At 44.0% G+C, this 15,695-nt stretch overlaps 1 protein-coding gene across 4 annotated transcripts; it reads right to left on the bottom strand.

The window, feature by feature from the left end:
- Positions 1-415: 415 nt before the first annotated feature.
- relch (RAB11 binding and LisH domain, coiled-coil and HEAT repeat containing) lies at positions 416-14,866 on the bottom strand. Of its 4 annotated transcripts, none has more exons than XM_061265252.1 (30): positions 14,249-14,866; positions 13,520-13,609; positions 11,853-11,924; positions 11,660-11,715; positions 11,447-11,560; positions 10,961-11,155; positions 10,775-10,869; positions 10,538-10,661; positions 10,284-10,423; positions 10,063-10,138; positions 9,894-9,989; positions 7,957-8,069; positions 7,795-7,885; positions 7,596-7,667; positions 7,335-7,475; positions 7,072-7,236; positions 6,844-6,988; positions 6,625-6,781; positions 6,418-6,541; positions 6,233-6,281; positions 6,024-6,103; positions 5,794-5,900; positions 5,610-5,709; positions 4,547-4,629; positions 3,233-3,296; positions 3,035-3,173; positions 2,845-2,961; positions 1,885-1,973; positions 1,549-1,619; positions 416-1,402 (listed from the first exon to the last, which is right to left on the bottom strand). In XM_061265252.1, the coding sequence occupies exons 1-30, from the start codon at positions 14,703-14,705 to the stop codon at positions 1,282-1,284; spliced, it is 3,543 nt and encodes a 1,180-aa protein (XP_061121236.1). In that variant the 5' UTR covers positions 14,706-14,866; the 3' UTR covers positions 416-1,281. The 4 variants fall into 4 exon arrangements, with proteins under 4 accessions (XP_061121236.1, XP_061121235.1, XP_061121237.1 ...); XM_061265251.1 differs by having other exon boundaries at positions 6,844-6,991; XM_061265253.1 differs by lacking the exons at positions 9,894-9,989; positions 10,063-10,138; positions 10,284-10,423; ... (6 more) ...; positions 13,520-13,609; positions 14,249-14,866 and adding an exon at positions 9,415-9,437 and having other exon boundaries at positions 6,844-6,991.
- Between the last annotated feature and the right edge of the window lie 829 nt (positions 14,867-15,695).

The following is a 15,695-nucleotide window of genomic DNA, read 5'->3' on the forward strand; positions in this document are numbered from 1 at the left end:
AAAACAGCTCCAGGACTTTACTGAGCCGTATCAATTATTTGTCCACCTGCACACTTATCAGGTCTAAAAGTTGTTTATTAGCTTGAACATGCAAATGCTTTATAAAGGGCCAGTATTTAACTTGCTAACTACTTTGCACAAAGTGTAGGTGCAATTCTTACATTTGAAAATGTTATTTGTTAGTAGAGTAAAATGTGATCATCAAAACTGGAGGGAAAAAATTGGGAATGCCCCATATTCTGGACTTTGGTTACTTGGAAAAAAGACAAGTGTTGCCAATGAGGGGCGGGGCTACCAAAGTTATGAGTTTGTCTAGTCAATGACTTTTGTTTTATTGCTTTCAGCACCTGCCGGCGCTTTGAGCTATAAAGCAGTTTTCCCTTTGTGCCAACAGGAATAACTGATAAGTGCAATGTAAATACACAAACGATCTTTTATTACACCATGACACAGATTCCAAATATACACAAGTACCGAGCACTCAGTTCAATGTATGATAGTTATTTACGTTTTCCTCCAAGCTTTCCTCTCCCCCCAAAAACTGAATCAAATATCCACTATTCATTCAGAAAGAGTGGACGGAATGGACCCAAACTCTATCAAAGCATAAAAAAAAAAAAAATTAACACAACAGTAGTGACCGTTTTGAACATGCATAAGAACAACGATATTTAGGAACAAAATAATGAAGTGCAAATGTCTTTGGAAGTTAGAAATAAAGTGTGTTTTCCTTCAATAAGTTATAAAATAGAAGCTATCAAAATGGACAGCAGAGACAGACTTTTGAGGAAACAAAGGCAAGACCATTATTTTCAATTTCAAGTAGGCGATGTTTCGGAACCGCATCCACGCACGCGCACACACATTTGTAGTCACTTTAAGGATCGAAGCCTTTCATTTTGCTTAGACGTACTTAATATCATTGACTGTCCATTGTTAGCTCCAAAATGGCACCTGCTAAAAATCAGAGGTGACCATCGTGCAGGTACTGTTTGCTTCCTCCTCCGATGAAAACATCTTCATTACGTTCCAACGATGCCCTCACATCCTGAAATGTCCAGGAAAGATGTCCCACTTCTTACGGAATACTAAACTTGTACCCTCTTGCTGTGTTTCTTTTTGTAAACTAAGATGTCAAACGAACACCGACTGAGAAAGAACGCAAGTCAACGCGATCCGTCCATCTGTTAAAAGTGCACGTTACATTTGATTGGTCATCTACGTGGAGCAATAGCAGACGGGGGGACGGTCATCGGATGTTGCGGTTAAGGAGCGTGGCGTTCACTTCTTTCTCTGGAAAACGTTGGCCAGCATGGCGCCCGACGTAGTCAGCTGACCCATCTTGCTCAGGAACTTGGTCTTGGCATCCTCGCCCACCAACGTGGATGCAATGGACACGGAGCTACAAATGACAAGCATCGTGAAGCTTTGCTTTGTCTGCGGTTATAAATATGAAAATCCCCCAGTCTCAATGCGTTTGCATGACCACACGTTTTAAAACCAATGATTTCCCCTTTGGAATTAAAACAACACAATATTTCCTCTTACCCTTGTGCATCGCCCATTCCTCTGTTTTCCACCTTGATCTCACACTCTTTGACCATGGAGCTCAGAATCACCTATGGAGGGAAATAAAAATGACACATAAACACGATGATGACGTTAAGAAGGTATTTGTATGTTAGCAGGTTCCTTAATAGGGCGACAGTCTGGAAACAAATTCCAAAGACTCAAGAGTCGGCTGATTGTTAGTCACCTTGGGAAAAACGCTCACATGAAAAGAGCTCGCGTGAGACGCAAATAAAAGCCGGAGCAGTTTTCAGGCGCTTAGGGTGGAGTGTCACATGGTCACGACTTCACCGTGCGTGCGAGCGGTCTACTGACCTCGTGCTCCGGCGAGAGCTGCTCCATGTCGGCCCGGAGACACCTAAGGCCCGGCAGGAAGTGGTTGATCATCACCTCCTCGGATATGACTGCGCATGTTAGGTTAAGGATAAGCCATTTGCAAACAATACAGTAGCTTCAGACAATACTCTAATATAGATGCCGGTTGATCTTTAATATCTGTTGGGAAATAGTCAAAATGGCCAGTCAAAATGTTCCTTTCCATTCGTTTTGGACGACACCCCGGACTGGTCGTCGGCCAATCACAGATTAACACGCCATCAAAATGTCAAGTTACTTCCCAAATATGCGGTCGGGCTATATATGCAAGATTCCACCAACGGCGCCAAACATTCCATGGCCATGACCACCTGTCTGAGCCAGTGACATGGTCAAAGCTCCTCTACTTTTGCAATGCTGTGAATGTTGAATTTCAGAGAAGTGAGTGCGCTGTCGTGGGAGGTAAAGCCTCTGAGGTTAGCGCCATACGTTTCGACTAAGCCTGCACTGTGAAATGACAGCCTGACAATGAGCCACAGGAATGAACCTCCGAGCGGTGGCGCTGCTGCCAACGTGGGGCTTCCGGGAGGGGGAGACACGGCAGACAAGAAGCACATAGGAGCAGGAGGTGGGGGAAATCGAAACGCTATTCTGGGGGAACAGAACCCGAGCTGATGTTCACTTGCTATTCTCTCACGCTCTTCTTCTTGCAGCCTCCTTCATGCTCTCCTTTGCTTAACCAACCTTGTAATTACATCTCGTTCCTAAAATAAAAGGGGGGGTGGGGGGGGGGTAGTCCAAATGTATTTTCTCTCTTTTGCTTCCTGCCAAACGACAGAAGACCTCTGCCAAAACACACACATAACTGGGCCACAAGCAGAGGGCCACTCTTGATGCGTACCATGAGGGCGCTATCGGACCAGCACGGCTAAACGTGAAATGACCCCCGACAAAGGATACAACAGCAGGAGAGGGCGCTGTAGGCCTCAAACAGCTGGGTGGCAATGTCAATCCTCTTGCTATCCACCGTTTGGCTGTTGTTAGCCTGCGCCAGTTTGTGCAGGTGCGGCAGTACGACTGGACCGAGGAGCACAAATGGAAAGTCAATACCATCGATGGGATTTTCTTTTGCGCTCAACATTCGGCATACATTCGTCTCTGAAGCGAGGCTCGGCGTTGGGTCCGACGCGTCCGAACGTCCTGATGATCTCCATGTGCAAAGAGTGCTGATCTTGATACTGAGGGTCTTCCAGGAAGGATGCCAGCTGCATCTTGACACGCTCCAGCAGCTGAAACAAACACAAAACAGGTCTTAGTACATTGGTGCACAATTGAGGAGACTCTTTACCTCTTTCTGTGTCACCGTCTCCATGATGGTACCAAAGGCAGGAATTGTGGATATCCTCACAGAGCTAAATATAGCAGGAGAGCAACATAAAGAGGTGAGGTGACGATTCGTAAGCGCCATTGAAGGCACCTACACAAAAATTGTCTATAAAGTCCACTCCATGAGTGAGAGGCTGTGAAATACGTATAACAATAGTGGAATAATATAAGAAGGCCAGAAAGAAAGTGCTGATGCCAGCTGCGTAAACTAAACATTTAGACAAGTTCTGCTGATGGCTGCGTGTTAAATTTTTACAGGTTTTGAACATTTTTGCTGATCTGGTCGAGAAGTGTTTATGTGACTCGTCATAAAATGAAATGAAAACTGTAGGGCGGTGAAAGAACTTCTAACGACAGGTACGGCATAAAAAAAAAGCATAAAACCGCATTTTGAGCCATGTTTGACATCTTTGCTTACTTTAGAATGCAACATATAAATAATCAGATTAAAAAAAAAACTAAATAGGGAAACAAATAAGGTAATTGTGTATTATGAATAGTATGTGTATATGGAATATTTATAATATTGTGTGAAGAAAAATCATAATGCTATATCCCCATGGCAGAGATAGGAAAAAAGAAGTGATAGATAAAATTAGAATTGCTTGATTTGTTCTGATGAAGGTGTTCTGTTGTCGAGTGACTCACAAGTCAGGCCCATTGCATAGAGTTATAAGGGCCGGGGCCGCCCGGCGATCAACTAATGCTTCACTCATGCCTCGGAGAATCAACTGCAAACCCGCCACAGAGATGAGAGAGGAGGAGAGAGACAGAGAGAGGGGGTAGGGGAGGTGATAACAGAAGGTAGCAGAGATAATAAAGGAGGAAAAAAATGGAGAAAGTTGGGGGTGAGTACCAGACACTAGCCGAGGGTTTGGTCAGGAGGAGGGCCTCAGCCTCAATGGATTGGGGTGAGAAGAGAAGCCATGCATGCTGGGGTCGTGCAATTGAGAGCAGTGTGCAAAAAAAACAAAAAAAAAAACACAAGCCAGACCACTCATGGAAACTGACAAGACAATGAAAGACGTTATGCCATGCTCAGCCAAGAACCTATCCACGTGCAACTTCCAGGGAAAGCCAACGGCATCATTCTACATTGCCAGCCCAAGTCAGACAATGGACTTCTATGGCATCGAATGAATCTGTTTAAGATTGATGTACGCTCTAGGTTGGCTGACTGCTGCAGTGTGATGGTTGTCAGGCGGCAAAGAGAAGGGGGGGGGGGGAGAGACGCTGCGCAGTTAACCGTTGCTGCCGGTACTGTTGATCCACTTACATTTCAGGGTCGGAGGACAGTGTGATGAGAGCAGGAACCACTCTCTGAGCGACCAGCGTCTCATTCACCCCCTTCACCAGCAGCTGATCGGGTTGGACAGAGCCAGACGTGATGTCACAGAGGAGCGGGGTGCATTGGACAAGAGTGAGCGACACCGCCAATAGATAGATAGAGAGAAAATAATAAATAATATAGTGAAATAACGGAGAAAAAAAAAAGAGGTGAGGTAAAAACAAGGAGCAACAAATAGAAAGCAAGCTACGCTTTTCCAAATGAACACCCAACAGTCAATATGGCCAAAACGTTTAATCTGTGGGCTATGAGAACAGACTCAGGATCAGATTGAATCCAGTCCAAAATAAAGGACAATAACGTAATCTGATCCGGGATCTGTGGTTGACCGCCACATTACAACTGGTCGTTATGTGGACAATGGTGGAGAGCTACAACAAATGGGATGGTGACAGTGAAACGTGCGTGTGAACAAAGAAGTGCTTCACAAAAAACAAAAAAAAAGAGGGGAACAAATTCAGCTGAGCACTCCTCCTTCCACAAGTTTACATCAAGAGAGGCCTGGTTCCACTGTTAGGACCACAGCACATCCTCACCAAATGCACTACTTGAACGTGTGCCAACATCTCGTTGGGCAGGTAGATGTGATTCGTTAGGGTTTGGTTACATTGCTTCTGTCAGCACTTCACTGCCTGGAGCTTGGCAAAAATACAACTCAACTGCAAGGAGGAGGAAAATGGCTAACAGGCAGCAACGTTTAAAAACAACTGCGGTATTGGATTTCACGAGTGACCTGAAGTCCTGAAACTGTGAAGAACGCACGTCCAATTAGATTATATTTTCCAAAACTCTTCTGCTGACTTCAGCATTTTAGTGACATATTCAGATATTTATGCGGTGAGCTTTGAGACCAGTGAAATGCCTGATCAGAACTTGGAGGTGCTGAAAACGGTGGGATCCAGGCACTCATCATCAGCAATCCGAGTTACATTGACAGTCTTTAGCATTGGAGCTAAACATGAAATAAAAGTGGTTTGCCTTTTGTCTTTACCTCAAACATCCGCGCTGAGGTGCATCGGACCAATGCAGAGGTGTGTACTACTCCGTACCAAAGAACGGTGAGTAGTAACTCATGGTATACTGGATTAGCACTGAAATAATAATAATAAAATAAAAAAAGATGAGACCCTTAAATTAATCTGCAACCTGTGTGTGTCTGTGTGTGTGTGTCTCACCCCAGCTCTACAAAAGAAGCTTTCAAGCTGTCAAGAGGTGCGTGGGACAAAGACAGGGTTGTCATAACATCCTCTAAGAAACCCACTAACAACTTGCGATCCTCCTCCTTTAGCGACAGAAGAAAAACAAATTAATGACTCATATCTAATACAAAGAGGGGCAAAAATGACAAGATGCTGTTCACTCGATTTCCACCATTTTGACAAAGGGGAAAAAGACTTGATGTTACCTGGTTATAACAGGTCAGTACTCCTGTGGCATAGATGGGGACGGTGGCTTTAGTAAGAATGCCATTTCCAGATAAAGCATCTATTGAGGGGGGAAAAAAAACATCCCAATCTAGGTCAAGAACTATTTCACGCTCTCACAACAAAGAAAAAAAGAAATACGATCGCCTCGATTTGAACGCGTCAGCAGTTGCATTGTTCAGCCACTCACCAACATTCTCTTCGGACAAACGAAGTATCTCTTGGAATTGAGGTTTGACCTGCAAAACATCATTGCCACAAGCAAAAGCAAGTCAGCAAATTGATTCGGAATTCTGATGAGATACACTAACATCCGGAGAGACATCAAAGTGGTTCAAATGAACTGAAGAGAATCTAAAAAGAGCTCAGATTCACCTTCGTGTTGGTAAAGATTTTGCCAAAGGTTCGACAGAACCTCCAAAAGAAGCGAGAGAACTCGTGAACGCAGGTGGAAGAAGCGACGTTGATGCGACCCACAATCTCTATAATCTGAGGAAGCCTTCAAAGGTAGCAGAAAAAAATAAATAAATCAATAAAATTTGATGTCTGAGTACATTCAAAGTATTTATGAGCGAGTCTCACAGCTGGTTGACCACCCAAAGAAGGCTTTCCCATCCGGTGGTCCCTTCATGCTCCAGTTGGTGGTCGTAGAGAAGCAAGAGGGCGCTCAGCATCTCCCTGCTACCGATGATGGTGGCCACATCCTGAAGGGGAGAAGCCGGTCTCGGGAAGCGAGTCACTGCAAACGCGAGGCGACAGGTAATGAGCGCACAGCTGTTTCATCCTGCCTTGCCAACGTACCTTCTATTGCAGGTACGTCGCCGTGGAGTTTGGCTCGGCCGGTGAACGGCGCATTTTGCAGCACCACGGCAAAAAGTGGAGGGATCAGACTCTGCAGTGCTGATAGGAACACGTGCAGCTTGTACTCATCCAGGCCATGCTCCCCCTGCTACAAAAATGGGGACAATCAACTATCAGAGCAGGCGTGAAGAGTCCATGTTAATCAATAGTCAGAACGTTACCACGCACCATGAGGAGCTTCTCAATACGTGCCAAGAGAGAAGGGATGAGTGAAGTGTAAAGTGTTCCTAATTCCATTGTCCAGGCAGCGAATGCGGGGATGAAGACCTGGTGGACAGCACTGACTACCCGCTCTGAAGGATCGCTAAGTGACAGCACCATCAGCTCAAAACCCTGAAGGGAAAAAAAAAAGACACAAACCGGCAACATTTAAAAAAAGTAGAATTGTTAGTTTCGGTTACTTTGAGGGTGAAACTACAAATATATACTACCTGGGAGTATTTGTCAACATCGTCAATGTAACCCATGATAATCCCAAGACTCTTGACCACAGCTTCTCGGACCATGTCGGCCTTGTCCTCTGCAAGCATTTGCTGCAGCATGGACAACACGAGAGAACTTCGGATCTCCTTCTGTGGGGACAAAATCAAAAACAAGACATTTTCATTCATGCATCATTTTTTATTATTAGCGTTATTATGAATAAAAAAACAAAAAAAAACAAAAAAAGAACAATAGAAATGGTCATTTACAGGAAAATATGGTGCCAAGGCTCCACAAGACTCCGCCACAAGAAGTCTTCTCTCTGGATATTTGTGGTTAATCTGGAAAAAGGAGGACGTAAGAATGTAAAATGCAGCTGCCGTAGAACGGAAACAAAGTTGATGATCATCAACTGCGTTTTAATTCTGGAAGAACCTCCCCATCCCGCAAAAAGCGTGTGAAGGGTACCTGCTCCCAGCATTGAGGAAGAAGCTCTGCCTCAACACGTGTAGGACCCACATGCCTCGCAAAGGCAACGCATCCCGTCAGGATCATTTGTCTGTTAACGAACCAAAAGAAGCAATAATAGAATCAATTCAAATTTGACGAGAGCAATCTACACCTTCTCACCTCTGTTCATCATCTGGTCTCTTGATTAAGTTAAAAAGGATGTGGAGAAGCTGGTCTCTCTCTTTGGACTCTGGGTGAAGGCAGGCGGTACATAGGATGAGAGGAATCAGCTCCTGAAGCATAAAAATGGAGAAGGGAAGCCAGCTTGTCAATCATTTGGGCGAAGGAGAACAAACAGGGAAATGGCAGTCAGAAGGCAGAAAGAAAGGAGAGAAAGCAGGCAACTTGGGATAACACAAGTACGAGAAAACTGGGAAAACGTGAACCTCAAATACCTTACTGGCATTAGACCGACGAATTTGTTTTGGTAGTGACTCTTACTCTCATTGTAAAACTCAGCCGTCTATAGGAAGACAACAATGGCAACACCCTAGTTCGCTTGCTTTTAAAAATAAAAATAAAAATAAAATCTGCCCTTTTAAAGAGTTCAGAGAGAGTTCACGGACGTTCCGGGCAGAGTAAAAATCTGGATTTGATGTGAGGCTCCCAAAGTGTGGTCAGCCTGACATTCCCGCCACACACACGCACTGAGTCAAATTAGAGAGTGCATACTGAGTTATAAATGTGCTGTTTGTTTCCAGGAGCGTATGATATTTTTCCTGCCCCGGTGCTGGAACAGTGCACAAAACCCCAACACCCTTCTGGATTAATGGAGAGAATATGGTTAAAGATAGGCTGGAATGAGTCACAGTGGCCCAACCCAGTGTAGGGGGGGGGGGGGGGGGGGGTTGGGGGGGCAAAAATAGTCATTTTTTTAAGTGTTTAGTTCAAGTGACACGCACACCAATAAAAAAATAGAAATGAGTAGCAAATTCAATTATCTTTAGGTCCAGACAAGGGTTTTATTGGGACGATAGTTACACGTTAGAAAAGATCCAAATGGGGGGGAAAAAACATTTTGCTTAATAATTTACCATGACTGATAAGTGTAGGCAGGTGGCAGGCAGTGTTTCAAAATATCATTCCTCCATTTGAAACGCCTTTTGTTCTGAAATGTCACAATGAAGGTGTGTCTCCTCGTTTGTAGTGGGAGGTTATTCAAGGAGCAACCGGTGTGTGTGTCACGGCTAATGAGTCTAACGAACTGAGGACAAAGTCCGCATCGCAAAACAGACCCCTCAGTGTTCCAATGGGGGTGTTTGTCATTCTTGCACTTTGTTCTCTTTTTCTTGATTTCACAAAGAGATTAAATTCTTTCCAACTGTTGGTGGTTGACTAAAACAACATCGCCGTAGCGATGTATGCAAAGCAGGCCAAGTGTCAAGACGTTGCTCCTATCAGGTTTCGACACCGGGTGCACCATTAATGTTCGCAATAAGGATTCCTCAAACAAGGAACTGTTTACAGTACAAGTTCAAATGGAGCAATTAAAGTGGAACTTTTTAGTAGAACTTTAAAGAAAGAAAATGTTTGGGGTTGTCCGAAGACCCATGCAGATGAGCGTGTTGAGGGACTCACCTGACAAAGATGTGCAACCATTCTCTAGTGGAGATGCATGCACCAGAGTGAGAGAATGAGTGAGACGAAAAGAGCAGAAAAATAAAGCCGGTGAAGGCAAACAGAGTGCAAACATGAGTGGCGGACAAGAGGCAGGATGATAGTCGGCGAATAAGGACACCTTGCGTGATAAACGCTCAATAGATGGACACACGTCAATCAGCAAAGAGTGAGCACATTTTAGTTGGCTATCCACCAATAAGCAAAAAGATAGTATTATAATATTCTAATTTATTAAGATGCACCTATTGGGTTGTGAAAAATGCCATTTGCTAAAAATAAACAATCTGGCGCTCAACAGGTTGACTTTTAATTCAGCGTTAACATGAATCCTATTCATTGCAGTGTGCCTATCTATTCAATGTAAAGTAAACCAAGCATGGTGTTGTGATGATTCAAAAGAAAGGTGAACAAAACAAAGCAAGCGGACCAGGCTTCACCTCTCTTTTAGCGAGGAGGACATTCGGGACGATATGGGGAAGGCAGCGGCCCAGCATTAACATCACACTCTCCTCGCTATCCGCTATACGGGACACCTGAAGATGACAGCGATGTTACACTTGGTGTGATGATTGCTTCGAATGTCGGCATCGAATTGTGTGTATTGACCTCTGCCCCAAGGCGGCTGTCTGAGCACATTCGGCAGAAGGATAGCAGGGCTTGCTGGAATGCCGGGGATAATTTCCTGGGTTAGACGCAAATAAGAAAAGCTCAAAAACAATTAGCGATGCGTTCAAAACACATCATGGAGGATTGCGTTCAAAGAGTTGCCTGGGCTAAATGTAAAGCTCTCACGCCATCTAGTGGCAGCTGCTATCTTAACCACTCACCTGTTTGGCTGATCAAAACGTTCGGGTGTCCGACTTTTAATCTTATTGTGTGATTGCGGTGTGTTCTGCGTGGAGGGAGGCTCACTCTGCGGCTGTGAAAGACGCCGGATATCCAGGTACTGTCCGTTATCTGCACAAGGCTGAGGACAGGACATGCATCTGCTTAGGTGCAATGTGCCACCAGAAAACATAGTGACACCCCCAAAAGGCTTCAGTGGCATAAATTCAGTGTGGGAAATGTACAATGACTTTACCACAGAGGGTGGGTCAGCGGAGGAAGTGACGGCGGCGGTGCAAGAGGATGCGGGATTAGATGTATTCTGGGAGCTTCGGTCAAGAGGAGGGGAGGAGACCGTCTGCTTCAATGTTTGAAGCTCACTGTGGGAAAAAAAGGACATTCTTTTCAAACGCAATGAAGCAAACTGGGTGCAGGCTCCAAAAAATAAGCGGAAAGGTCATAATCGTTGAAATATACAGACAGACAGACAAACCTCTGAAGTTTTTTCATCTGCTCAGCTAGACTCTCCTTCTCACTGTTGAGTAGACCGATTTGGTACTCCAACTCTTGGACGACCTCTGCCTGTTGCTGTATGAAAGGAATAAAAATTATATCTTTAGAAGGTGAAGGTTTTTTTTTTTTTACCTCGTGCCCCTAGAGGAAATATGATTAAGCAAACCTGCTGCGAAAGGTCAGGCTTCCTCAGGGGATCTTGAGCCGTACAGTGTCCAGTGATATCGGCAAAATCGTCTCCTACCGCTACGTCAACCGTTTCCTTTGTTGGGGGAAGAGAGGAACCGCAGTTTCTGTAGAGCTGCAATAGATCAGGAGGCTTTGGAATGTTGAGGCCAACGTCATCCCACAGCTCAAAATCCTAAAATAAAAAAATAAAAAAAGCATGGAGCATTCATATTTCATATTCCGCTCGGTCATTTGCTTTTCCTATTGCATTATATCCTCATTAGAGGTGAGCTGGAGTCTATCCTAGCTGATGGGCAGAGAGGCGAGGCACACCCTGGGCTGGTTGCCAGTGGAAAATAACAAAAAAATATCAAACTCAAAACATAAGTCTCATTAGATTGCCGTACATGGTTAAAGCTGGGGAATATTAATAGCATTTTCCATTTGAATAAAAAAAACTTTCTGCTGCAAGAAAAAGCTTTACCTGATCATCATTTTCATCTGAGAAGGTGATCGATGAGAGTTTGTATTCATTTTTCAACAGATATTCATTCACAAGGAAGTTTAAGGCTCTTTTCTCCAGCGGGCGTAGTGGCTCCTGAGGAAGAACGCAAAGAAGCTAGCAAATGCCGAATACATAGTACATATATTTTTTTTAACAACATTTAAACCTTTCCAACAGTTAAAGATCTCCCACCTGAATTTCAGGGCTTGATTTGAAGTTCTTCCTCTCCTGAGAGGGCACGTCGTTCTCTGAACACGAAAGAAAGAAAAAAAAAATGGGATGAGTTCAGTTGGATGCTCAACATTGTTCGGGAATTCTCTTTAGACGAAAAGAAGCAAACGTGACAAAGGACTCGGGTGGAGAAGAAGTTTAAAGAGCGCCACACCTGCTGCCTGAGTCAAGTTGGCGCGCAGAGCCTGAATGGTCTCCTTTGCTTTCCGTAGCTCAAACTCCAGCACTGGACAGAGAGTGACAGCACGCACACACACACGCGTTCACGGACGCATACCCAGGAGGTGCATCCAAACAAAGACAAGGAAACACACAAATAAAACAAAGATGGGAGTGAAAAACACTGCAAATATATTAAAAGTCCCAAAAAAATAAAAACACAAGAGGGTGCATGCAAATCATGGATCTGAAGAACACATGCAGCAGAGGCTCATGAAATAAAGCAAACGAAAATGTATGTCGATACTACTTGTCAACTTTTTTTATTATAAAAAATACAGTGCTCCTCATTTTAAGAAAAAGTCAATTTCTTGCAGCTTCCGACAAAGGATTTCACAGGCAAAATACTATGATCCAATTTGACTACACTATCCCTAAAAGGTTAAAGGTCACCCATGTTTATTTACGTAAACACACCATTTAAAAGTTAAATAATCCCCAAACTCTTAGATATGCATCTTTCTATGTATACACTAATGCTTTATTAAAAAAACCACAATGACAACCAGCAGAAGAAGAAAAAAAAATCACACAAAAATATGACTATGATTAGAGAAAAATAAAACAAAGAAATTAAAGGTTGGTTATTTTTATATGAAAAAAGAAAGAAACCACACAGTAAAGTTCAACAGATGGAGTGGAAAAAAATCATTGCATTGTTGTGCACTGATCAATGACCCTGACGCATTTTAAAATGATTTTTTATTTATTTACTTAATCCAAAAAGATCATGTCGAGTCATCACACGTGTGAGACATTAAAATGACCGTACCACCATCATGAAGACAGCTCATGAGTGCACAAAATGCAATCCAAATTCAAAATAAAACTCAATCCTGAGGAAAGAAAGAGGGGAGAAGAATGAAACAAATAGCTAGTCTGGATGGAGTGACTTGTCCAGTATTGCCAACTGGGGTTTGATCAACGTCAGGAGAAGCCCGACCGAGTCAGACAGCTGTGGGCCGGCAAATTTTTTGCTAGGTAGAAGGGGAAGGTGGTGCTGCTACACATTTGGGGAACGGAACCCTCAATGACCCTCAAAAATAAACATGGAGAACAATTGCATGGCTGTACCTTTCCAGCTGCATTAATATCGAGGGTTTATTTGCAAACCAAAGACAGATTGACTCATCGTACTGCATTCACGCCTCTCCAACCATGTAACGCGTGGCCTTTAAAGGTGCTTACGAATCACACTCAGCTGTTACTTTCTAACCTCGTGAGTCTGCTGTGTCACAAATGAGCCACGTGCAAGTTGTGTGAAGCTCCTGTACCAAAAATACCACCTTGACTCTTTAAAATGACAAAGCGCACGTCCGTCGATGCTTCAACGAGCAGTGAATGCAATTAATTCAGACCTGACCACATTGACCAGTTTGATGTCTTCAGTGGTAAGCCGAGGGACATTAAACCAGAGCGTAAAAGTACAAGATAGGTAAAACAAGATCACGATTTACTTCAGCTCTGCAGCCACTGATGCAGCTGTTTTCATTCCATCCATCCATCCATCCATCCATCCATCCATCCATCCATCCATCCATCCATCCATCCATCCATCCCATCACTCAAGCTCTGTGTTGTGACAGCACAGGTTCATCTTACCCGCCACCCGTTCGTCTGATTCTCGATTGCCATCATCCGAGTATCGGGCAAAGTCCAGGGAGTCTAAGGTGCTGATGCTACCTGCTCGATCTATAGACAAACACAGACAATCATTTTTAACAACATTTGTAACTAAAGAAATAACTTAGCAAGTACAGACAAGAGATATAGCATGCAAGTGTATTCAAAGCGTGTGAACACATTCCACTGGTTGCCACAATCGTAACAGTCAATCCCGTCAAACGAGCACGAGGGCCGAGATCATTCCACTCATCACATGATCTCCCGAATGCCGGATTATGAAGGCATCATTTGGAAACGAAACTTTGCATGGCTTACTTATTTCAAAACAAGAGAGCCTTTATGTCATGTTTGTGAAGAAAGCATCATAAAACATGTGACACACACTGACATAAAAGAACTGCAAGACACTTGTTCAAGTCCTGCAGCTGTACAATGGCATTTTGTTCACAAGTCTTGACCTCTGACCTCCGATTGTCTTCAAGTAAAATGTGCATTTATTTATAGAGATGGAAGAGGCATATAATTCATGTCACGGTTGCTCATTTGGTGCAGCGTTTATTACATAGCAGTGTGTGCTAGGTTTCAGGTGCAGGAAGCTGCTATCTTACGCCAGACTGCTTCCAAGAGCTAAATGCTAGTTTGTGTTGTGCTTTCGAAAAGATCAACACCCAAGAGGTTAACGACAGCTAGAGTTTTACTACTTACTCAAAGGTCCACCAGGTCCAGTTCCCTGATCTTTGGCAGGTGGAGTGCCGCTCTGCCGCTCGAAGTTACCGGGGTTGGAGAAATAATCCCTCAACCTAGGGAGCTCCCTTCCTGCCTCCAACAGCTCTGTGTGCAACTCCAGGGCCGTAAGGATGTACTGATCACGCAGTAGCTGAGCCGCGATGACATCCACCGACACTCGCGATTCGGTGCTGACAGCCATAGCGGCAGTGGCCCCGGTAGAGACAGAGATGCCCTCCCCGTTTGGGCTCGTTCGGTGGCTGGACAGTAGCAGAGTCGGATGCACGGCGTCTGCGGACGGGGAGAAGGGAATACCCGGCGGCGGCGGCCCCGGTGCCCCGTCACTCGGGCTACGCTCTGTGTCAACTGTTTTGTTGGGTCGACGTTCACTCTCCTCTTCCGAATCACTGAGATTAAACGGGTTCACCGACGCCATGTTTGCAAGAGATCGATCTTTTTAGCCACCTAAAGCTAGGCTAATCAGATCTGCTTCCTGAATGGGATGTCAAGTAGTGTTGGCTCGTGAGTGAACATATCGTTCAAAATAACGAATCTTTTCAGTGAATGAATCACTTCCTACAGTGATTCGTTCTTTCTTCAGTTCATATGAATTTCATTGAACGATTTGTTTGAACGAATCTTTTGTGTAAACCGATTCTAAAGATACAATTCACCCAAAAGAACTGGAATGCACATCACGAATGTCAAACTCGCTGGAATACGATTCTCGCGTTAACAGGGATTGCCAGGCTACCACACGTCACGTGACATTTGTTGACCGTTTCCAACAGAAACACATTTAAGGATTAAATAAAAAAAAAATAGTTAAATCACAATATGACTCCTGAAATGACGAAAAAAATTGGACTATTGCCTGAGATTTTTTTTTTTTAATGGCAACCACGCCCATTAAATTTAATGGGGGCAGCGCGCTGTTGCTGAGATCGGCTAAGCAATGTGCCTACGTAGCGGCCACCTTAGTAAGGGCAAAGTTCCCCATCAAAGGCATCGCAATTTGCCTTACGCGTACAGTGAGATAAACATATTTATAATTAATATATTTGTTGAACCGAGCTGCCAAGTAGTATCCAAGAAATTATTTAAAATCCCAAACTGGGTGGTTGTAGCAGGGTTTTATTATGAGATAAAGATTCTGTACCGTCTTCAATCATGTAATGGTTTGACACTTTGCCCCCACTATCTTAGCCTTGTCGCAGAGAGGTGCATTTATTCTTTTTAATTGGGATTTCATGTTTAGTGCAATGGTTGACTCTTTCTCGCGTTAACTTTGCGTTGCAAATTCACTAGAACTACTGTAACCACAATCCCTCCGTGCGCTACGTCAGCGAATATGTCACAACAAGGAAGTACACTGTTTCTAAACTAATCTCATTGGTAAAAGAAAGAAAGGACTGCTGGTTTTTTT

The sequence above is a fragment of the Syngnathus typhle genome, linkage group LG19, assembly GCF_033458585.1.
Source record: "Syngnathus typhle isolate RoL2023-S1 ecotype Sweden linkage group LG19, RoL_Styp_1.0, whole genome shotgun sequence".
Lineage (NCBI taxonomy): Eukaryota > Metazoa > Chordata > Actinopteri > Syngnathiformes > Syngnathidae > Syngnathus > Syngnathus typhle.